This window comes from Nanorana parkeri, unplaced genomic scaffold (genome assembly GCF_000935625.1).
Source record: "Nanorana parkeri isolate BGI_ZX_2015 unplaced genomic scaffold, ASM93562v1 scaffold584, whole genome shotgun sequence".
Taxonomy (NCBI): Eukaryota; Metazoa; Chordata; class Amphibia; order Anura; family Dicroglossidae; genus Nanorana; species Nanorana parkeri.
Window position 1 is genome coordinate 827,814 of NW_017306852.1, and position 24,046 is coordinate 851,859.

Genomic DNA, 24,046 nt, shown 5'->3' on the forward strand with positions numbered 1-24,046 from the left:
GTGGCTCTTGTCTAAAACTGTCCCTACTTGTAGGCCATTATCAGCACCCCCGGAGCCTGCCTGAAAAACTGCCATTGTAAAGGTGGCCATACGTTGTACCATTTTCGTTCGGTCTTTTGAACAAAATTCTAACAGTTGATGGTACATCACTGATTTTTCATTTTTGATATTGTGTTTGAAATTTTTCGAAGAGGCTGGAAAATTTTTCCCTGACCGAACGAAAATTGATGGTTTTAATTCGTCAAAAATCAAACACAACACATGCGCAAAAGGAAATTATTTCTGCTGTTCATCAAACATTGGTTGCTTAGTATAGCTAACAAACGATTTCCAAAATTGATTATGGACTATACTTGATGGGGAAGTCTATGTATAACGAGGGTTCGTGGCAGAAATGAAACATTTAGAAGGAAAATTGTACGGCCACCTTTTAAAGACCAGTCTCTACCTGACTATGATCTGGGTCGTTCTAGGACACCCCCGTACATTGCAGGAGCGACCGTTCTTCCTCAGTAAAAAATTGCTCAGTACCCTTTTGCTGCTACAGGGGAAGGAGAGCAGAGTGCACATGCACCGTTTTTGATTGAGGAAAAGCGCTCGCTCCTGTAATGCTTGGGGTGAGCATCCAGGGTCTGGAGCATTCTAGGATGGGACTTGTCTCCTAAAACCTGGAGTTTTTCAGGCAGGCTTTGGGCTGCCAATAATGGCCTACATCTATGTTTTTTAATAGTAAATATTTGACTAATTAAATACATCATAGTTGTCATTATGTCCCTTTTTCCTCTTTATTTTATTTGTTGGCACACTTTAGAGATAAATTAAGTTGATCTATAATGTGAATTGAGAAATGTCTTTGCTAAACGTGCGATATGCAAATGCTCTTGGCACTGTAAAGCGTTAAACATCCAGCACCGCCACCTTCACTTTCAATGAAAAGGTTTTGCCCACCATGTTTGTTACCTGGCAAGCCGGAGACACAAAAGTAAAATGAATCATTGTTCTAACATGCTGCAAAGGGTGGGACATTTTCCTGATCCTGTTATCTGCAATCAGGTAAAGGATGTAGGTCTCACACAATAAGATGGAGGTGTGGAGGGAGCTACTCTCTACCAAAACATCGATTAATGACATATTCCCGCTCTAATACTCGTTCTTTTCTGGAACGGTTCCCATATCTTAGATTGTAAGCCCTCAGGGGCAGGGCCCTCATCACCATCTTGTCTTGATTTGTATTGTGATTGTAATGTCTTCCCTATATTGTAAAGCGCTGCGCAAACTGTTGGCGCTATATAAATCCTTTATTATAATAATAATAATATTTTAGGATGTACCTGGGCTCCATGCTAACTGCATAAAAACTAATCAAACAAGAGAAAATTAGAACAATTAAAGGATAAGTTCACCTTTTGCAAAAATTTAATGAATGATTAATAATATGCACAAAAATATGGATTTCTTTAATATTTGCATTCAAGCCTGGAAAGCATTGCAATTGTGATGACTCCATCAGGGCTGCAAAGCTCAGGCTTTTGCACATTCTCTCACAGGCAGAGCTCCGTACTGAGGTACAGAGTTTCAGTTAGGAGAGATGGGGAAAGACAGCTGGGCTTCAAACTTCATTAAATCACCTCATGCGGCGTCCAGCCGTCCTCGCTCTAGGTAGATGCGGGAATATGGACAGCTTTACCTAGAGCGAGGACGGCTGGATGCCGTATGAGGTGATTTAATCCAGTTTGATGTTCAGCAGTCCTTGCTCTAGGTACATGTGGGAATATGGGCAGCTCTACCTAGAGCAAGGACGGCTGGACACTGTATGAGGTGATTTAATGCAGTTTGATGTCCAGCAGTCCTTGCTCTAGGTACGTGCGGGAATATGGGCAGCTCTACTTACAGTAGACCGAGGACGGCTGGACACTGTATGAGGTGATTTAATGCAGTTTGATGTCCAGCAGTCCTTACTCTAGGTACATTGGGGAATATGGGGAGCTCTACCTAGAGCGAGGACGGCTGGACGCTGTATGAGGTGATTTAATGCAGTTTGAAGTCCAGCTGTCCTTCCCGCCATCTCTCCTAACTGAAACTCAGGACGAGCGCTTGCTGGGAAAGAATGTGCAGAAGTCTGAGCTTTGCAGCTCTGATCGAGTGATCACTATTTCGATGCTTTCCAGGCTGGAATGCAAATATTAAAGAAATTCATATATTTTCATATATTATGCATTTCTGTAATTTTTGCAAAAGGTGATCTTATCCTTTAAACTTGGGCAGCCAATCCCAGGGAGAATTGTTGACATGCCTGTACAGTGAACTAAAAGCAAAAAAACACATTAATTTATGACAAGTTACTTGCAAATATACACTACAATCTGCCCCAAATAACAAGATGCTACAGAGGAGCAATACTGATCGTATTTAGACAAGTAGCCATATCTTTTAAACCTTTTGTTTGTCACCAGCCGCAAAACTGCCAGAGGGGGAAGATTTTATTTATAATTAAAAATAAAATGCGTGTTTAGTTTGTTATTAGTTTGAAACCAGTAGCACAACCTCTCACATATACTGTGTGTCCCTATGTAGCCCATAATGACGTTATAATTGGATGGGGTGCAATCTGTACCTTTTGGGCATAACTAGTTAATCGGCAGTTAAAAGTAAATGCGGTCCCGGAGGCTTTGTAAATAAACTTATTTTTATGTGTAAAGCTGCAGAGTTGCAATGAAAACTCAACCACATGGATTAGCTTTTAAAGGTCAGTTGAAGGGTATTCCTAAACACTTCCCTGTCTGTAACGATGAATTCAGAAAACATGGTCGGCTGTGTTCTCTACTGTGATAGCTTTGTGTTTTAACTCATTATTTATAGATATATTGTAAATATCCAGCCCATTCTTCTGATGTTTATAGTAGATGGATCACCCAAATGCAGTTTATTGACTTGACTTTTTGCAGGTAATAAGAGGGTAAACTGCACTTGACCCTTCATACAGCAGATAAACTGCCGGTTTAAGCGAATTGTTTCTGTCCTCGCATGCAATAATATTCTGATGTAAAAGGTTGATGTTTTGTAATTGGAGATTAACAGACATTGCTGGAGAGCTGTGTGATCTAAACGGTGCTTTGTAATGTCACAGACTGGTAGGCTTGTTGCCTAAGGTAGTCCTATAGTGCTGGGCCCTATGTTTACCTGTGATGCTTCTGAATACCTCCCTCTACTAACATCAACATGCACATTGTATTTTTGTCTATCAACTACTAAGGAGAACTTCATGATTGGCTAGTGGGAGCTCTTCATTGCTCTGTTCCTTGGTGCCAAGCATTGGGACCTGCATCCATTCATTTATGATGTGTTCCTCTTTGCTATAAGTATAACTGACCTGCAATTGATCAGTAATGTATATAAATATACACAGGGCTGGACAAATCCCAGGGCTGGACAAATCCCAGGTGACAGGTAGCCAATGCTCCTTCAGAAATAAGCTGGCACCTAACTTTTGAGGTTTTCTCTAGTTGTCAATGAAACTGACTCCTTTGATGGCTCCTGAATTGGACAGACTGGCCCCTGAATTCCATGTCTATTTGTCCACCCCTGAGTATACAAGGTATTAGAAAAGAAAAAGGGATGCTGTGAAAGTCTGGGGTAGGCTGTCCTTGCCAGGAGAACTTACAATCTAAAGACTATATAATAACTTTTCCTATTTTCCTTGGCAGATGAGGAGCATTCCGCAGTAGCGTGTTTTCACTAGAGCCTGTTAGCAATCCTGCCATTAAACAAAGGTAGATTTCAGTGAAAAGGTGCTTCAGACAAAAGCAGTGTGTTACGGGTGGAGACTGTTTGCTCAGTGTGATTCAAATAAGAAAAGCTGTGAGAGCCTCAGTAGATTTCTGTCCACCAGGTATTTGAATAGGCTGACAAGGATTCACCTGCAGACTCTCATAGTGTTCCTGCTAATGGGGGCGGAGGAAGCTTATGGAAACCCCCCACAGGCATTGTTACTTTCTTTGTAGTCATTCTTTTGGGGTCCTAAGATAAACTTGTGAAAGTAGCTGACTCCAGTCATTTTGCTATTTGAAAAGAGGTGTTTTTATGCTCAGTTTGCTCAGTTATGCTCAGTCCTATAAATTCACAAGCCATGTATGTTGTTCCCCTCTGAGCTAAAGCTTTTTTTTTTGTGATAAATCCTTATAAATAATTGTTGCCTGCAACTGGAAAAAAAAGCTGTGTGCATTTAGCATTTGGAAGTGCAGATAAAGACAACTGGCTGGATCTGTGTCTGTAACAGATGTCCACCCTGTCTGAAACCTTCTTGGTAGATTAGCTTTAGACCGTGCACACGCCTGCATCCTCTTCAAGCTGCTGTTAAGCACATGGTAACATTTAGGACCTCTGGTTTCCATGGCAAAGAGAGCAGCTGAAACAGCGCCTTGTGGATTTACCTGCTCCGCTTGTTGCCAAGGCTAATGATGCAATCAATTGGGATCCTCTTTTGTTAATTAAATTAGGGTTGCATCCGAGACCTTCTTTCTACAGGTAGAAGCAACAGGGCTGGAATTTCAGTGGGTGAATCCCTGTGTGTAAACAAGAGTTGGTTAATACTACCATGGTTGGGATGATGAGGTTCTGGAAACTGATGAATTAACATTTCATTAAAGCCGAAACAGCAATTACATTTTTAACAAACCTAATGAGTTTTCAGGAATGATGAGTCAATCTAAGGAAGATTGTAGCATGTGTAGTCTTGTTTAGCTTGGATTCCAGAGGGTTACATAAGCAAAGATCCACTTAGACAACCTACACACAGCTTTTCAGATGTACGGTTTCATTTGCACTACTTTTGTACCTGCTGGATCTTTTTGTTATTAGCAGATTACTCATCTATAGAACAAGAAGTAATTTAACCATCATTCATGAAAAGCCACCAGCTTTCGGCTGACGTAATTCATATAATATTGCTGCACTGTAGGACTCCTACCTCAGCTGAGCATTTGGGCTAGAGCGGAACTTTACACTCATCAATCAAATTTTACCAATGCATCCCTCTATGTCTGATGATTAATAATAACATAGACATGTCAGGTGTAAAATGCTATCGATAATATGAAATTACCTGCACTCCATACAGCATACAGACCTTGATGAAAGGTTGGTGCTTGAAGTGACAACACAGATGGAGCAGTGTCAGATACAGTCCATAATAGAAGTCACCAGCACTCGATGTGTGCAAGAAGTAAAGCACTTTTTATTAAATTTTCACATGCGTCATACAGCCAACGTTTTGGGGCCACGCAGGGTCCCTTCTTCTGGGCGACATAGTGTAAAATGCTGTGATTTTGAAATACTTACACTTGCAGAGCATTCACTTCCTGCTTTGAAAGGGCAAAATTACTTCAATTTGCCAACGCAATGCACACTGGGATTGCCTTGTCATCAGCAGAGCGTTGCTGGAAAATCTCATATGTAGTCTAATGGGATTTTAGGGAAAGCATTTTCCTCTCCTGAGATGATTTACATGGTCACATGTCCTAGTCACACGTGCCAGAAATCCAGGAAGTAATAGGAGAGCTAATATCTGCACTTAGTAAACATGGCCACTGTCAGAGGCCTGGGAAGAAAAGAGAAATAAGGTATGCAAAGAATACAAAGCCGGCAATTATCTAGAAGTATTTGTTTGTAGATTGTCATTACTAAACATTTCTAAAGGTGCCTTTGTTGTTGTTATAAAGATATAAGCAAAGGTCCACTTTATGATTGAATTGCTCTCCTCATAAAAGGAACCTCGACTTCTTTAAACTTCTCAAATAAAAAAATAACCAAAAATAAATACAAGTATGGCGTGGTAGACATTTAATGGTGTGGTGTGGTTTTAAAAATGACCATTACTTAAACAAATAATAATATTTAAATCACATAAGACTTATAGTATATGTGTTGCCCATATCCCCAAATCAGATTCAGTGTCCTTTTTCCAATTCACATCAGGCATTATCCAATCATTGTTGTGAATTCTAGCTTATAGCATAGTAAGGTAAAAAAAAAAAAGCAATAACTTGCCAAGAAAATGTGGAACCTCAGAAAGGAAGCTGGCATTTCAAATGTCATGCTTTGCCTTCTATTAATAATGCTGTCTTTAGAGGAGTTTTGAGTCTTGACAACGGATATTTTCATCTTAATAATGAAAGTATAAGATCAAAGCAAGGGCCCTCCTAACCATCTCGTCTTGTAACTGTAATGTCTTCCTTTTATATTGTAAAGCGATGCACCAGCTGTTGCTGCCATAGAAATCCTGTATAATATAATTATTATTAAATGTGCAGTTCATTTGTTGTACCTCTTAGAGAGGTACCTGGATATGGTTTGGGGATTTTACAAAGTCCTTCCTGCTTCTGCAATTACTCATCTCTAGAAAGTGAGATGCTCTTTTACTATATGAAATATCTCCCATAGCTGCCATACTTCTCTCAGTATAGTTTTCTTCTTGGGCACCTGTCATTCTATTGCTACACTGTATTCCCTGATATTAAGGCCGTCATGGCTTTCTCTATATGAGACTGACTATGCAGTCTGCATTTGCTTGGGTAGACAAGACCGTACTGGCTCCAGACACGTCAAGATAGGTAAATATTTTCGGTCAGCCATCAGCAGGAGATCCTGAAAAGGTTCCTTCAATGGAGAAAAGCCACTGACCCCAATCTCCCCCTACTGCTAGGTTGACCATAACAGCCCTTGTTTAGGGCTTGGCCTGAAAGCAGAAACACAACTCACCCTCCCACCATTGAGGGTCTTTTATCTCCAGCATTATCTTTGTAACTGGTTATTAGCAACTAACTGCCACAGCCCTCCTCATTCAGTGGCGGCATCCCCATCTTGGACCAGGTGTATACGTATGTGTAGGCATGTTCTACATTCCTGTCCTACAGCTAGTTTGAGAATTAAGGTCAGTGAAACATACTGTAAATGTCTTGCTTGCATTTTGCTACTGCCAAGCTTCTTAATAATGTGTTAGAATGTGGTCCAGAAGCTGTCATTTTGTTACAACTCTTTAGAAAATGATATAACATCTTTTTATGATGAGCTGTTTGAACAGATCGGTTCTAGATTCGGTTGCATCATCATTTTAAGCAAGAGGATTTTCTTGAAGAGGATGTTGGCTAGTAACTAATGATCTGGACCGCCTGTCTCTCTTCCTGTTTGGGAACTCATTTCCCTCTCTGAGGATTTTTTTTTTCTTCAGTGCCTTTGATATCATTATCCCACAAAATCCATGTGTGCACAATAGCTTTTTTTTTTTTTTTCTCTTCACAGTTTTAGTTATTTCTTGCACTTTTTTCCCCTGTGTCCTTTTATAATTGCCAGACGATGATAGTTCTAGGACCAATTTCTGAGTATTTGCAGTAGTATATGAAATCCTAAGTATGTTTTTGGTAAATTAGAGCTAGCTGATATGTTTCTGTTTGGGATAGCAGTATCACGAGCAGTGCCCTCCTAACCCTATTGTACTGAAATTGTATTGTAACTGTACTGCCTCCTCCATTTTGTAAAGCGCTAAGCAAATTGTTGGCGCTATAAAAATCTTAATAATAATTTTAAGAAATGAATGTGATGCATAAAAATAAAAAAAAATTGCATTGACCATCTGACCGAAAAATATAAACCACTCCAATTTGTTTTATAACTTTATTAATAATCTTTAATAATATTTATTTTTTATAAATACCTCATCAGCCACATCAGTTGTCTTTCCAAGTGTTTAGTTCTCTGGTTGTGATGCTGCATTGAAATGGGATGTATTTCCCCTTGGCAGTGAGCGGGTTAAGGCTCTGCCAGTAAGAGGTGTGGGGTGTTACTTTGTGAGCTTTCACTCCTACTTGCAAAAAAGAAATGAATGTGATGCATAAAAATAAAAAAAAATTGCATTGACCATCTGACCGAAAAATATAAACCACTCCAATTTGTTTTATAACTTTATTAATAATCTTTAATAATATTTATTTTTTATAAATACCTCATCAGCCACATCAGTTGTCTTTCCAAGTGTTTAGTTCTCTGGTTGTGATGCTGCATTGAAATGGGATGTATTTCCCCTTGGCAGTGAGCGGGTTAAGGCTCTGCCAGTAAGAGGTGTGGGGTGTTACTTTGTGAGCTTTCACTCCTACTTGCAAAAGCCTTGCAGTGCAGCCCAGGCCCCTCCAGGAGCAAAGCAGATAAATCCTTTCTCAGGATGGTAACAAGATGCTGGAAAGGTAACTTATACATCAGTGCCAGATTTCAAAACTGATTCATCGCCAGCACGCACACTTTCTCATGTGCAGCTCCTGAAACCCAACCAGGTGCCTTCTTTTCCAAATCTCTAGAACGCACCCAGGTTTTGTTATAGCTGGTAGAAATGAGGATTTTGATGGGTGTTGGTTATCACTTAGTCATCTGACCCTGGGAAGGTCAGATGTTCTGATGTTCAAGTCTACATATGTGTGGATGTGTACCACACAGAGAAGTTGTGTTTTTTTCTGTACACACATATGTGTATGCTCTGTGATATATTTGAGACCATGCTATCAAAAAGCCTGTGATGTCCTGCATAATAAGTGACCAACAGTGGAAATCTGAAGTGGAAACCTTTAACCCAAGTATTAGACTAATTATACATGCTACAGTGATGAGTTTTTTTTCCCATTCCTTTACAAATGGCATTCATTTTATGTCCATTTTTACCATGCATTCTATACACGTATTTTCATTATTTGGTTGCAATTGCATACTGTGTTACCATACAAAGTGCTTAGGCACGCATACGTTTTTTTTTTTAGATGTAAACAGATCTGATGTGGACATATATCCAAGTTAATTTCAGAGTGCTAATAGATACTAATGAATTACAGAAACCCAAAGTGAACCCTGTTGTGACTGGGACAGAAAGCTGGCATTCCGCGATGGAAAACCAGGTAAGGATGGACTACATATGTCATACTTCTCATTGTCCAACCCCTCCCTCCCTGTTTTATTCCTGTTCTCACCAGACATGAAAAACGAGTGATAAGATAAAGTTCCAAGGAGTATAATCCGCATTTCAAAGAGGTCCACACAAAGACTGATTAACATCTTTATTGTGGTAGAATGATAGGACCGGTCAGTTACTTACAACATAAGTCTGAAGATGAAACACACTCGTGGTTAGTGCAGTCAATTGTGCGAGGATCAATGTGCTAAGTGTAGAATCCTGTAACAACCAATCAGAATTGACTTTACTGAAGTCAGGCGGGTAAAAGACTGGGGTTGCTATGGATGCTGCCGTTTCAACTAATGCTGTATTTTATGCAGTGTTTCTATTAAATAAGCCAATCGATGGAGATTTGTGATACATACATCTCAGCTTTCCAAATACCATAACCACTGTGGAATACAACCCTTACCATGATACACATGAAAGAATGGAGAAAGGTGCACTGTAGCAATTTTATTTGGGTAGAACATCCAAATAAAGTGACCATGCCATCATTTTTACTGTAGAGAAGCACCCTGCAAAAAATATCATTAATACTTACCCCAAAAGATGGTGAGTCCTGTCTATGCTCTACAGCCACCAAAGTATCATCAGCATCCCACACACCTCTGTTAGTGTTGGTGCCTAGTCCCCGCCACTTGCTTTAGTTCCACCTGCCTGCTCCTATGTCACTACAGGACACAGTAATGATGCGGTGGCTTGCAGATAGAACCACAGATCAGGCACACAACACTCCAGGATGGGGTCACCTCCACCAGGCTGTAATTATTATGCTCTGAGCACAGTCTACTACTGAGTCATAGGCAAATATCATCTTTTTTTTTTTTTTTCTTGATCTTAATTATTGCTACACACACAAAATCCAATTTAGTGCATGTATCACCTAAGTTATGTTGAGGCACTGATGGCTGCAGTCACTGTCAATGTAAGTCAATGTTGTCTGCATGTGACTTTCTGACAGCTTGTAAGAGCAGCTTCACTTGTCATCATTCAATGTGAGCTGTGCTACACAAAATTTTAAAGCAGTTTAGTGCTGATTTATAAAAAACAAAACAAAATGCAGTCATTGCCTGTAGCACCGAATCCTCTTCCACATTTTCTGTGGAAAATATATCTAGCAGACCCATTTTCTACCTGCACTGATTACACTTATCAATAAGTGACTGCAATTTATCCCTGTGAGCAGCTGAATGAAAGTGTTCATTCTCCTATATCCATCCACATCAGTCTGTCCCAGGTTCATTGGAAGGAATGCAGAAACTTCGCCTCCTTGTCCAGTTTTACTGACCTGACCGGATGTTGGCGGATATAGACGGACTCACATTCGTCTATTATCCGGCTACCCAAAGGGATAACCTGGGTCCATTTTTCCTCCATCACAAGATGGAACAATCTGATTAGACACGAATGTTACATGTGGCAACCATTTCTGTTCTGATTTCACTCAACGGGGGATGAGTCTAGGATCCCCTACTGAGACAGATTGGAGGGCGTCGTTGTGAAAGTTTGTTTGCTATAAAGATGCATATCACCATAGTGAATTATGACATTCAGTATGGTCCATAAAGTTAAAGTGAAACTAAACTCAGTTAAATCTTTAACATGCCTTAACTATTCGTAAAAATATATTTAATTTCTGTAGCTGGCGATCCTCAAATCACCTCTGAATTGGAGCGGACACTGTCCTTCCTTCTGGAGGGTGCCTGCTTTTGTTCTCCATGGTCCCTGTGTATGTGTTGTAAAGTAGTCACCACTCCAAGCTGGCTCCTTTGATGGACTACAATCTCACATTTAGTTTACTAATTTGTAGTAGAATTGTAGTGATCACACAGGGGGACCATGAGGAACAAAAGTAGCCACCCTCCAGAAGGAAGGACAGTGTCCGCACCAATTCAGAGATGATTTGAGGCTCTACAGCCGAGTGATACACAAATAGGATACATTTTTGTTAATAGTTACGGTACTAGAATGCATTTTTAAAGAAGAATTTCAGAATTTATTTTATTATTGCTACACAAATGGGGTACATTTCTTGTTAATAGTTAAGGTACTTGAATGCATTTTTAAGATTTAACTGGGGTTAGTGTCACTTTAAACTCCAGAAACACTCAAAACTTCCCTTGCAGTGGGACTGCCCTCGCCCTACAAGGGTTCAATGCTTGTTTAGATCTAGGGTACCTGGAAAAATAACTTTTACTTACCTGATCCCCTTTACATCCAGGCTGCCCTATTAAACATGAGGATGCCAAGGGACAGTCCACAGGCCTGAGCATTCTATACCATCTGATTAATGAAAGTGGCTGTACTGAGGCCCACTCTACATTTTTATACACCGCATCATTCTAAATCTGGCATCCCTGTGTGTTTTGATGTTTACTTTGCATAATGGCATTACTAGATGTGAATGTTCCTGTCTCCAGGTCTGGAGATAAGTCTACAAAGTTTATGTACGGTTGTATCACAAAGTATTGTTTAGAAACCTCCCCCTAAAATGTATCTGTAGATTCTGAAGTTTTCTGGTGCTTTAATGTCATGGCACATTTTTTGTTTATTTATGGTAAGCAGACCACTTGTTTGCACCTAAAACACAGCCCCCATTTTCTGTTTTGTTTTCACATCAACCAGTTAGGTCACTTGTAGCACTGGGAAGGAGCAGTGTGACTTTGCTGGAAATGAATCCACAGCTGAACATACTGACATATACTCTACCTTATGCCTTTGCTTGGATAGTTTGGTACAATCTTTCACCTTTTGATGAACACTATAAAAGGTTCTGTTTATGGTCTAGTCATAATAAAATCAGAACTTTTACTGTAAATATGTTACCTAACTTATGTTACTTATCCAATTCCTGCACTAGCAACGTTGGCTATAAAACTGCATGCAGAAAGGATTTGACTTTGCTACAGATCTATTTTCGCAAATCATTTGGGATGCCATAGAAATGGACCACAAAAATACTCCTAGAAGGCACTTTGGTACATTCCCAAACCAGACCAAATTAGAGAATATGCTAGGGCTGCAACAACTAATCGACATAATCGATTATAATCGATTATTGAAAAAGTTGTCAACTTTTTCAATAATCGATTAATCGGCTTCCAATCAGTTGGCCCTGTTCACGGCTCCACACACGCTGCGCGCCGCACCTCTTCCCCACCTCACGCTCGCCGCTGCCAGACCCGCCCGCCCGCATCCACGCCGCACCTCCTCCCCGCCTCACACTCACCGCCCGCCCACATCCACGATTGGCACAGGGACGCGGGGAGATGTAGTAAGGAGGAGCAGGTGTGGGGGGATGACAGCCACTGATAGACAGGTCCGATCTCAGAAGCAAGTTGCTGGAAGACTGCTCAGGTAAGCCTGCACTTTCCCTCCCACATGGTGCTCTATAATGTATTGCTTGGATTTGTATTCCTCTATAGCTTATGGTACATTGTGCTGTATATTATACATAGGAATACACATCCAGCAATACATTATACACTGTATGTATAATGTATTGCTGGGATTTGTTGTATTCCTATATAGCTGGTGATATTCTGCACTGCACTGTATAGAGGACTACAAATCCCAGCAATAGTACATTATACAGCGCAATGCAGAATACCACCAGCTATAATGTACTATTGCTGGGATTTGTTGTAGTCCTCTATAGCTGGTGATATTCTGCGTTGCGCTGTATAATGTACTATTGCTGGGATTTGTAGTCCTCTATAGCCGGTGCAATTCTGCATTCATTGCTGTATAATTTTACACTTTCCTTTTCACTATATTGCACACCACACTATTTTTCTCCACCGCTCCAAGCTTGCTCCTGTGATGGACTACAATCTCAATACAAACTAGTAGTCCCATCACTGGAACCATTTTTAATGTTTTTTTTTTATTGTTTATCCGATTAACCGATTAATCGAACTTAATAATCGGCTAACTAATCGATTTTGAAAATAATCGTTAGCTGCAGCTCTAGAATATGCTACCCAATAAAGTTTACCCAACAGCAGTCTGCCTCTGAGCCAAACTTTCCTATCAGGCTATAGGCTGGCCCATGAAAGTATTGATACAGTTTTAATTGAGGTGGAAGTATGCATTAAACTAATAGGGATATGGAAGGGCAGGATTTAATGGGGATCATTGATCCTAGAAAAGGCTCCTCTTCTCTCTGTTGCAATAATCGAAGATAAAAAGATACTTGTTGGCAAAGTTTTATGTTGACTTATTATTTTCATCAACATTATTATTATCATTTTTAAAATTTCACAAATCAGTATGTTTGGCAGAGGTCCAATGTATGAAAGTCAGGGATATGGATAAAGATCATCAAACTAGACTGCATTTGAAATGGTGCACATAGTTAAGAATAGGATGTTGGCGCAGGCTCCTTGCTAGTCATTTTGATGTCACTCTTATGTCTAGATCACGCTGCAAAACAACTATATTACTATTCACATTGATATGTTTATAATACTAAGTGATGTTTATTCATAAGAGGTTGCATAATTTCTGTTCAGTGGCGTGCAGACTTGTTTAACGCCAGGTTTTGCCGCCTTTTTATGATAAACATTATTTGCTGCAGAGCAAGCCGCTCTTTGGTCATTTGAAAGATGAAAGTGTGAGAATGAGCCCTTACAATGGTATAAAGCTGAGAGCATTTGATGGTGTGTCATGGGTGAATTCCAAGCAAAGGGTGCAGCTACTCGTTAAAGCGGGAGCAAAGGTTAAAAAAAGTGGATAGAGGATGTGTGTGGGTATATGTCTGTTAGTGATGTCGTAGGATTATCTCATTAGAATTCTGCAAATTGCACTTGGTATATGATGACTTCTTTTTATTGTGATGTAAAATGTATAGTTCTGCTAGGAATATAGAGCAGCTTTATTCTTAGATGAAGGAAGCATTATGGGTTTATCCCCAGACATAATAAATATTTACACATATTTACAAATCCAGTTTGACACTCGGAGCTCAGACTTTCAGCCGTTGTATATTGCTAGTGTCTGATAGATCCGTTCAGTTTTGTAGTGATTACAGGCAATGGACCATATATTACATGGGTACGCCGAGGTAAATGTCGGTGGACACAGGGGCATCTAACTTTGTACGGATTATATCTGCACTGCATGTGCATTGCAATCTGTAAATTACTATTGTCTAATAGCCCCGTTCAGTTTTGTAGTGATTACAGGCTATGAACCATATATTGCATGGGTACGCTGAGGTAAATTTCGTTGGACACAGGGACATCTAACTTTGTATGGATTATATCTGCACTCTAGCACTGCTATGCACCACATGTGCATTACACTCTGTATTCAGCTTACAGGTAAACTGCAGTTATTTGTCATATTTACCATGTGTACAAGACCTGTGAAGCATGAGCATAAGCCCCAAGCCACAATGACCATACATATTGGACCACCATCACTGATATATAAATAGACACTTTAGGGTAAGCTGCTGCAGTCCACACACTGTTATGTTTGGTTCATCCAATTTCATACTGTGTTTTAAATCTGAGTTTCTCCTTTATTGTTACAAATATGACATTGTTGGACAGGGCAGACCATTTTTTTGTGTGCCAGTTTTGCTCTTTTTTCAATTCCATTACAGTCTTCTTAATCTGTAGTTGCTTGGCACTCTGGGATGGGGGTAGCTGACTACTGTGGTCTACAGGTTCTGAAATTGTATTAAATGCAACCAAGCAACCCTTTCCTTTGCAAGCCTTTAGTAAACCGCTGCCAAATATGAATTATTCAGCTTAAAACTGTGTAATCCGTATGTAAAAACTTTGCTCAAGTCTGTCCTTGGAGACTAGGTTATCTGTGCAGTGGGTGCTGCCATGTTGCCTCTTGTACAGCATAGAGAAGAGAAAGCCAGAATATGCCATTGTCACTGTTCTCTGCATATATTGGGCGGCAGGAAGAGTGGTTACAGGCGGCCATGAGGGCTTAGATGTGGATTTGCCAAAAAGTCCAATTTTGTAGATTGGTAACAGCACTGTTTAGTATGCATGTTTTGTGCAAAGAATGAGTGCGTCCGAAACAGCTGATGGATTGCATTAAGAAGGTTCATATAATTTAATCTACATGTTTGGGGAATGGAAAGGTTCACATTAAACTGTCAATTTTACAGAGTTACAGGCATTGCAAGACTCTGACAGGCATGATGTGATTTTGTAGCTTTACCACAAATAGAGTGCCAGTGTTGCCTACCCATGAGATAACATAACACCTATGCAAGCAGTGACTAATGGAGTTCTTGTTTATCTGTTACCTATAAAAAAATGTTTAAACTAATGAAAAGAATAGAGCATCTTTTTATCTAGCGTATTGATCTGGTGTCACATAGATCTCTATCAGCCTTCATCTTCAGGAGTAGCCAGTCGGCTTCGTAAGACTAGTGGTAGAATGTGTGATGTCACATTTAAAACCGTATTTTTCCCATCCAGTCTGTATAGATGCTGAAGTGTTGGCCGTGGAGGCAGACAGAGCACCTAGACAGGCATCAGTGATGAGGGAAGTGAAACATGAAGGCTGTACTGTACACATTGCTCTCACAAGATGGGGGAAGCTGCTAGAGCAGAAATCATCTCCGAGCTGAAGAAGGGAGGGAGAGAAAACATGGGGAACCCTGCCCAGAGCAATCTGATTTCCATTAAAATATTTGCTGCCAACAGCCAGCGTGGGATTCTTAGACCTAAGGGGTTAATTGGACACAGACAACGTGGTGGCCAACAATTCATTACAAAGGGTGTAAAAGCAATCTTCTCTAATATAACTGCATTTCCTGCATGGTAATGGCAGTTTTCACTGCACTTTTTTCTATGTCCTAATGATCATTATTCCTTTTAACTGGTTATAGAACTGTGAGCTTGTACAAGCATATGTGACCGTTCCAACAATTTTTATTAGCAAAGTTCACCCAACAGTAGCAGTAAATGGCATTGTTCACATCTCTACCCTGTACAATTTCTTACTTTCTACAGTACTACAGTAGTACTTTGAACTCCGACACTAAGCACACTTTAGGCCCCATTCGCACTTGCGTCTCACGCATTCTTCTGCGTTTATGCTAACTGCCACAGGCAGGAAGTTCTACAAAGCAATGAGAGGCTGGCAGCACCCGCAGTCGTTCGCATGTAATCGTATATGCAGCAATTATCTGAGGATGATTGCTCCGCGATGTGAACAGTTGGCATGTCCGATTACATGTGAAGGGCTGCAGGTGCTGTCAGCCCTTCCTTGCTGTGTACAGCGCTTTTCACCCACAGCAGTTAGCATAAGACACAAGTGAGACACAAGTGTGAATATGGAACCTAACAGCCTTTATAATAGTGAATATACCAACTTGCTGATCTCATCATTAAGCCTGTGAGAACCAGTCTTGTACTAAAATGATGGAGTTTTTGCAGATGTTAGTGGAAACGTTGGTCTGTTGCCTAAAGTACTAAACCCTAAACTTACATGTTTAATTTTGGATAGAGTGGAGAGGATTCGAACCCCTATCGGATGGGTTGGGTTTTTTTCTGTCCCCATTAGGAAGATTCACCCTCTTTATTTGTTGTGGTCACCGTTATCACTCTGAGAGATAACCCCAAATTTTGAGTTGTCCCCAAAACAGGAATAGATAAGAATTCTTCCAGTGGGGACACTAGTTCTGGTGACAACCAGGAATATCCTTTTTTGAAGGGACTTCCTCTCATTTCCTGTTGTGGGACAGGAAGTGAAAGGAAATCTCCCCAGTGGGACACAGTTGGCAAATCAAGTGGCCCTCCATTTTTCCATCCAAAATGGGGGGGGAGTTTTAAAGTGAAACCAGCAGTTCAAAGATGTATATTCTTCCCTACATTTTCCAAAACTAAAAAAGAAACACTTTGGCTAGAGATATCCCATACTACTGTTTTGGGCAGGAAATAATTTAATGGTTTGATGCATTTGTCGACTCTAGAGGCATTAAAGTGTGCTTTTTTTTTAATGACATCATCTTCTATGGGATTTGTATTAATATGTTATTTTAAGTATAAATACAGTATATATAAATACTTGACAAATAAGATGTGACTAGTCATATCACAGGGAATGTTCATCATGTAGAAGTAATAACAGTAGATGTGGACAAAGTTCTCTTCCACTGCTGTGGACTGTGGTGTTTCTGTGTATGTTAGGTATGTAAGCCCCCATTTGCAGTTTGTACATTGTGTGTAGGGAAGCCATTTTCCTTCCAATGAGCTGCCCTACACAGAACAATCACACCAAAAAGTCCCTGCACCTTTTTTTTTCAAAATGTGCTCCAAAGTTCCTACACGTAACAAAGGGGTGGGGAATGCCCCGCATACAATTGATTGGGGCTGAAGGGGTGGGGTAGTCACTGACTGTTTTGCACGGTCCTGGGCAAATAAGGAGTTTTCTCCCTGTGTTTGAGTGGCTATCCTCTGGGTTTGCTGCATATTCGCCCTGTGCTTGCGTGGCTATCATCTGGGTTTGCTGCATGTTCGCCTTGTGCTTGCGTGGCTATTCTCTGGGTTTGCTGTTTGTTCTCCCTGTGCTTGCGTGGGTATCCTCTGGGTTTGCTGCATGTTCTGCCTGTGCTTGTGTGTGTCTCCTGTAGGTTTCCTACATGTTCTCTGTGTGCTTCCGTGGCTATCCTCTGGGTTTGCTGCATGTTCTCCTAGGTGCTTGCGTGGCTATCCCCTGGGTTTGCTGCATGTTCTCCCTGTGCTTGCGTGGGTATCCCCTGGGTTTTCTCCATGCTGTCCCTGTGCTTGCGTGGGTAGGGTATCCCCTGGGTTTCCTGCATGTTCTCCCTGTGCTTGCGTGGGTATCCCATGGGTTTCCTCCTATACTCCAAATACATGCTGGAGGGTTATTTGGCTCCTGTCTAAATCGTCCCTGTGTGCTTGTGAGGGGGGACCTTCGATTCTTAGCTCCTTGAGAGCAGGGACTAATGTGAATGTGCACTATGTAAAGCACAGTGTAAATTGTCAGCACTATATAAATATAACAAATAAAGTCTGATCACACCAAGCCCATACACATCCCTATATACCATATGCCATGCTGCAATTTCATGCACATGAAAGCTTATGGTGCAGCAAGGTGCGTTGAGGTGCCATTAAAAATGAATGGTGGACATTTTGTCAGACTGTAAAAACGCGCATCTTCACAATCGTTGCCACGGACAGCACATGTTAACGGGGGCTAAAGTAATTACCCATCCTAATGAGCATCTTAAATGAGCCGATTATCTCCTGATTAGGAATGCCTAAAATATTTCCAGAGAATTCCAACCCCATGAGTTGTCAATGACCGCCCTACATACAGTTTTCTCTGTACTTTATATAAGGGTGCATAGAATGGATTGCTTACTCATAACAGTCAAATAATCCATATCACTAGCTGGTAATTGTTATAAGAAGTAAACAATGCAAGTGAAAGTTTGTCAGTCTGGTGCGTGTGCTCCTGTGACTGGTACTTGATTAGCGTCCATGTGGTGCCGAGCAGTTGTATGTGGGCTGAAGTGATGGAGTAGTGGAAGCTTTCTGTATCTCTACCTCTTGTTGCTGACTAAACAGTTCTGTCAGCTGGCAGTCGTGAGGCCTGAGGATTTGTGATAGTTGCTGGAAGGGTGTGGAAGAGATGGAGAGCAGGGGGAGGGGGATCTACGCTCTGGGCACCAACTGTTGCTCCTTTCCAGCCTTATGTTTGAGGCTCCTTTTACATCTTGTGCTTTTTGTCGCTTTCTCGTCAGTTTTAACAACTTCTGCTTTTATTATGTTAATCCTACACTGGTGTACAGAGGCAGCATTTTAATTGGTCAGAAATACAAAGTGACATTGATAGGTCAATCTCTCTTGATTGTATGCAGGATGATCCAAATGTCATTAGATTTAAACGGGGGCCTTGAATAGCTTGAGTAATTGTCGTGTACATTTTGATATATACACACAGTAATAGTAGCAGCAGCACAGTAGCAGTGTCATACAAGTCGGTACTCTGTTGTATATTTTAGAACCAAATGTATTTAAATCTACTGTTTTGCTTTGGTGATCATCATTCTATCCTGGCATTTGAATGTTGTCCTGATTGATGTACTGTTAGTATATTCACTGACGGGCCAAAAGAAAGAAGTCACCACATGGATTTAGCAAAGCAAATAGGTAAGAGCCTTCCATTGGATAGTTACTGCAAAACGAGGTCAGCTGACAATACTGAATGACCAGGTATTTCCATCAATAGATTTTTTTCCTTCCTTGATTGCACGGGTATATTCCAAGATGACAATGTCAGGATTCATCGGGGTCAGAATGTGAAAGAGTAATTCAGGGAGCATGAGACATCATTTTCACACATGGATTGGACACCACAGAGTCCAGACCTTAACCCCATTGAGAATCTTTGGGATGTCTGTAAAGGTTCTCATGCATCCAGGTCATGGTATATCTGTAAAATCAGTCAAGGCAACTGGGCTTGCTGTATTTTTCTTGAAGACGTTTCACTGGTCATCCAGTAATGTCCAGGATGTCCAGTGAAATGTCTTCAAGAAAAATACAGGAAGTCCAGTTGCATTGACTTATTTTTTACAGATAATCTTTGGGATGTGACGGAGAAGTCTTTACGCAGTGGTCTGACTCTCCCATCATTACTACAAGATCTTGGTGAAAAAAACTCTGCATGGAAATAAATGTTGTGGCATTGCATAAGCTTTTTAAAAAGATGCCACTGCAAATATGTGCCGTAATCAAAACTAAAGGCGGTCCAATGAAATATTGGAATAGACTTTTTTTTTTGGGCCGGGCAGTGTATTTGGCAGTTATATCGCTGAGATTACATATTATTTCTTGTTTGCTACTTTTGGAAATGTAGCATTACTAAAGTAAGCCTGTCACAAACCTGGGCAATTGGAAATGAGCAAATAATGGAAAATGCATTTGCCTTCTATGACCATACCACCTTCTATCCTCTCAGAACTGACCTTTTTACATGTGCTTTTCCCTAAATTATACGCCAATCTCCGTTGTTACAGGAACCACCGTTATGTTGTCCCTTTCATCCCCTGAATCTATCACACTTTATGTGCTGACCGGTTTCTTTCTGCAAAAGAAAAACAAAGGTCACCGCTAGGGTGCATATAAAACAATTGTTTTCTATGTGCCCTGTTCGCGCCACAACACGGGTGTGATGTGCGAACTCTGCAAAATATGCAGATATGCTGCATTTTTCACATCTCACCGTGTCACCACAGCGTAGTAGAAAATCAGACTGAATCTCATTTTATTGTCCTGTAATCTGGATCTACTGATGATTTGGGCATGCAGATTTCACAAAAGGGAACCTGTGCTTGCGCAATTTTTCATCATTTGCTTACTTTGACTTTTACCAGGTTTGTGAAAGGTTTACTTTATCCAGGTCCTGCACCAACAGATGTGGTTGCTTATCTCAACCATTCAGGCAGCAGGATCTTTATCTTACAGCTCAAAAACTGCTCTCTGGTTCAAGCCCCCTCACTACTCTACATCGGTGGGGGTAGGGGGGTTTAAGGCATACCTCCAGACACTTCCAAGCAAGCACGAATCTTCTAGTCAACATACTGCTCAACCACTATGCAGCTTCCAGCTATGGCTGTTCCCATTGCACCTAACACCTCCCTCTATTTTTGTTTATTTTTTATGGCAATTAAAAATGATACACAGTGTATATATACTGTATAATGGTTGGTGACGGAGGGATGAGCACGGTAGGATGTGAGAGGTCACCCTTAAAGTTGTATACTGGTTGAAGATTGTAATGTGCAGCCTCTGTTTTTATAGGATCTTTATTTTGTATGCCGCTCTTCTTTAACAAATCACATATTTGATCATTGAAATGGGCACGCTGTCCTAGTTTTTATTTCACAGTCGCATGCTCCATCCCGTTCAGTATCCCATTGCTACAAGGACATTGTCTTCAGATTGGGTCTCAGTGTCCTTGGCTATGCGTGCCTTAAATGTGCTTCTCTAGTAAGAATTCTGTAGCATCAGTTATCTGTTTGTTACCCTGGCCAGGCCATGTTTGAGCATGTAACTGCTGCTCTGAGATTCCTTCGATTCACTGTATATTCTGCCACTCCCCAAGGCCAAGAAACTCTGTGGTATTTTTTTTTTCCAATGTTTGACTGTGCCTTTTAATGGAAGAGGGGATGAAAAGACGCACCTTATTTTACAGCTTGCTTGAGGTAGTGATAAATTGTTTACAGTTTAAAGCAAGGATGAGGATGTGCGGAGTCACTTGTAAATGGCTATCTTTTTACAGGTCTCTTTTTTTTTTTTCTTGTTTTGCTGAAGGGGTTCTTTAAACTGTCCCATAGCTGAGCAACTATAGTTGAAATGGGACTATTGTATAACATCTCCTGTGTGTTGGTTGTACTGATAATCCAAATGTAGATGAACTATGCTGTGAAGTCAAGTCTGGGTTTCTATTGTCATGCTTGAATTTTCTGTTTTTCTTTTTGACCTGTGAGTGAATGTATGTGCTTTATCAACTCTGTAAGTTCCATGACTGTTTGGCTGCCCCTTGCCCTGCCGGCTTGGTACTGGCTCAAAAGGTACCATTGTTTGCTCATCAAACAGAGGGTGCAGCTTGTTTCCAAGGTGACTGCGGTTCTATTGCTGCTGTTCGGCTCTGATAGCACACACTAAAAGTTACCTTTGTACACCTGAGAGCATCCTGCTGTTGGGGGAAGGTGAAGAGGTTTTTTTCTTTTCTTTTATCACTCCTGAAAGCATTTTGTCTGTATTGTATTGGAACGATTGCTTGGCAGGCCTTACTGATAAAACAGTAAACGACTGGATCCTAATATTATAGCCTTCCGATTTTATGTTTCTAAAGATGGCCGTCATTTCTTTGGGTGCACTTGCCCTGGAATTCATGGAGTGTCATATATAAGGAAGATATTACAATCACAATACAATTCAAGACAAGATGGTAAGGAGGGCCCTGCACATGAGAGCTTACAATCTAAAAGGGAGAGGCAAGTAATACATGAAGTAGCTGTGTGGGGATGAATTATTTGAGAAAGTGATAGTTCAGTGGAAAGGTTGAGGTGGGATAGGCTTCCCAGAAGAGATGAGTCTTTAGGGATCGCCTAAAGGCAGTCAGTGTGGAAGATAGATGGACCGGTTGGGGTAAAGAGTTCCAAAGGATGGGAGAGACCCTAGAGAAGTCCTGGGGGCGAGCATGGGACGAGTTGACGAGGGATCTAGAGAGCAGGGGGTCTTGGGAGGAGCGCAGAGACGGTTAGGGTGATACTTTGAGACAAGGTTGGTGTATATGATTCTGTTGCAGAATTGCCGGAAGAATTATGTTCCAGACTGAATTCTTTCCAGTTCACACCATCTGCATTCAGGCTGTGCTGACCATTTTATCCAGCACAGCCCAAATGCAAGGCAATATGTCTTATTATGGATGGGCTCGGTTCACATGACTGTGTTCCAGTGGTGTGCTCGTAAAAAAAAAAAGAAGTATGGTATGCTTTTTTAAGCGCACCACAGTGAGATGCGGTACAACAGCGTTGCAGCGTTATGAGCGCGTAGAATTGATTGAAATATCACTTGAGACATTTCAATAACGTTTTAGAAAAAGAAAATAAACAGTGCGATGCAGCTGTCCAGGGACATGCACACCAACAGCCATGCTCAACAGCACCACTTGGACACAATACTTAGGCCCCTTTCACATAGGCTTTCTGATCAGGTCCATCTGTCACTTTTTCAGCCCAATGTTAATCTGTGGGCTGTCAGATCTAAACGGATGGGCGTCCATTTACATTTGCTTACCCCCGGCTCTGACCAGGTCCCGAAAAACAAAAGGATCAGAGTTCAGTGTCGCTGGGCCTGATCGTGTTGGATCGGGGGGTAATTTGATGTTTACATCCGATTCCCCATAGACCAACATGGGTCTGGTAATTTTTAGTTTTTTCATTTTTAGTTCTTGTGATGGAGAAAAAAACTGGATGGACACGGATGTCACAAGAGTGACATCTGTTTCCGATCAGCAGGGGATCTGTGCATGGATCCTGATCGGACTTACACATGCAACACAGTTTACTCCAACATGGAAGAAGTCTTCCATGTTGGAGTAAGCGGTCTTATTGACTTCCATTGTTTAAGAAGTCTTATTGACCGCCATTTTTCTTATCACAGATATGAAGGTTTTTCTTAATGAACATGTTGCTGCCATGGCACCGGAATATAATAGGGACATAAGAACTACATATATTAGCACAAGGATCGGAAAAAGTAAGAAACCATACGCATGAATTTGTCACAGAACTTTCTTATACGGCCATAACGCCAGAACATTTTCACAAATGCTTTATTGAATTGCCCCCTTAGTGTTTTGCTGAGATTAAGCAAAAATAAATATGCTGCAATTTTGGGATGTTACAGACTGAGGTTTAGTGGATGCTTTTCACTGCAGCACGCCACCTTATGGAATGACACAATTTGTAAAAGGATGTTTACACAGGTATAGATTTAAAATGCATTACTACAAAAAAAAAAAAAACAAGTAAAAAGTGTGAATACGCTGAAAGAGAAGCCTTTGTATGTGTAAATGTAATGTGGTATCACTTTAACTCCACCTCCTGCTTTTATCTCGTGCTTTCATGGGTTAAAGACTCTGTTGCTTCATGAGTATATGGAAGTTTGGTGACTGAACATCATGGATTCTTTCAGAGGCAAAGTTCTGCTATCAGGTTTAGTACAGTTCATGTGCAGGTTTCAGTAAACATTAACTATTATTATCAGAGCTCGCAGTGAGCTAAATGGTTAGCAAAGAGAGTGTATCAAAAGCCTGAGGTGAAGCAAATGAGTCCAAGGTCAAAAGGATGAGAGACATGCATTTTTATTTATTTTTTATTTTAAAGGAAGAGACACCTACTTTTTTTTAAATTATGATTTTATTTAAAAGAGTGACAGGCATTCATTTTATTTATTTTTTTTATGTAAAAAGATGAGACTTTATTATTATTATTATTATATTTTATTTAAGAGTGAGAGACATGCATTTTACTTTTTA

At 40.6% G+C, this 24,046-nt stretch overlaps 1 protein-coding gene across 2 annotated transcripts in view; it reads left to right on the top strand.

Annotated features, from left to right (window-relative positions):
• Positions 1 to 8,874: 8,874 nt before the first annotated feature.
• Positions 8,875 to 24,046, top strand: part of RREB1 (ras responsive element binding protein 1) — an 82,594-nt gene continuing 67,422 nt past the window's right edge. For both annotated transcript variants that reach the window (XM_018562562.1, XM_018562563.1), the window contains exon 1: positions 8,875 to 8,933. In XM_018562562.1, coding sequence (XP_018418064.1) covers positions 8,922 to 8,933 — 12 coding nt within the window. In that variant the 5' untranslated portion in view covers positions 8,875 to 8,921. The remainder of the gene's footprint in view (positions 8,934 to 24,046) is intronic.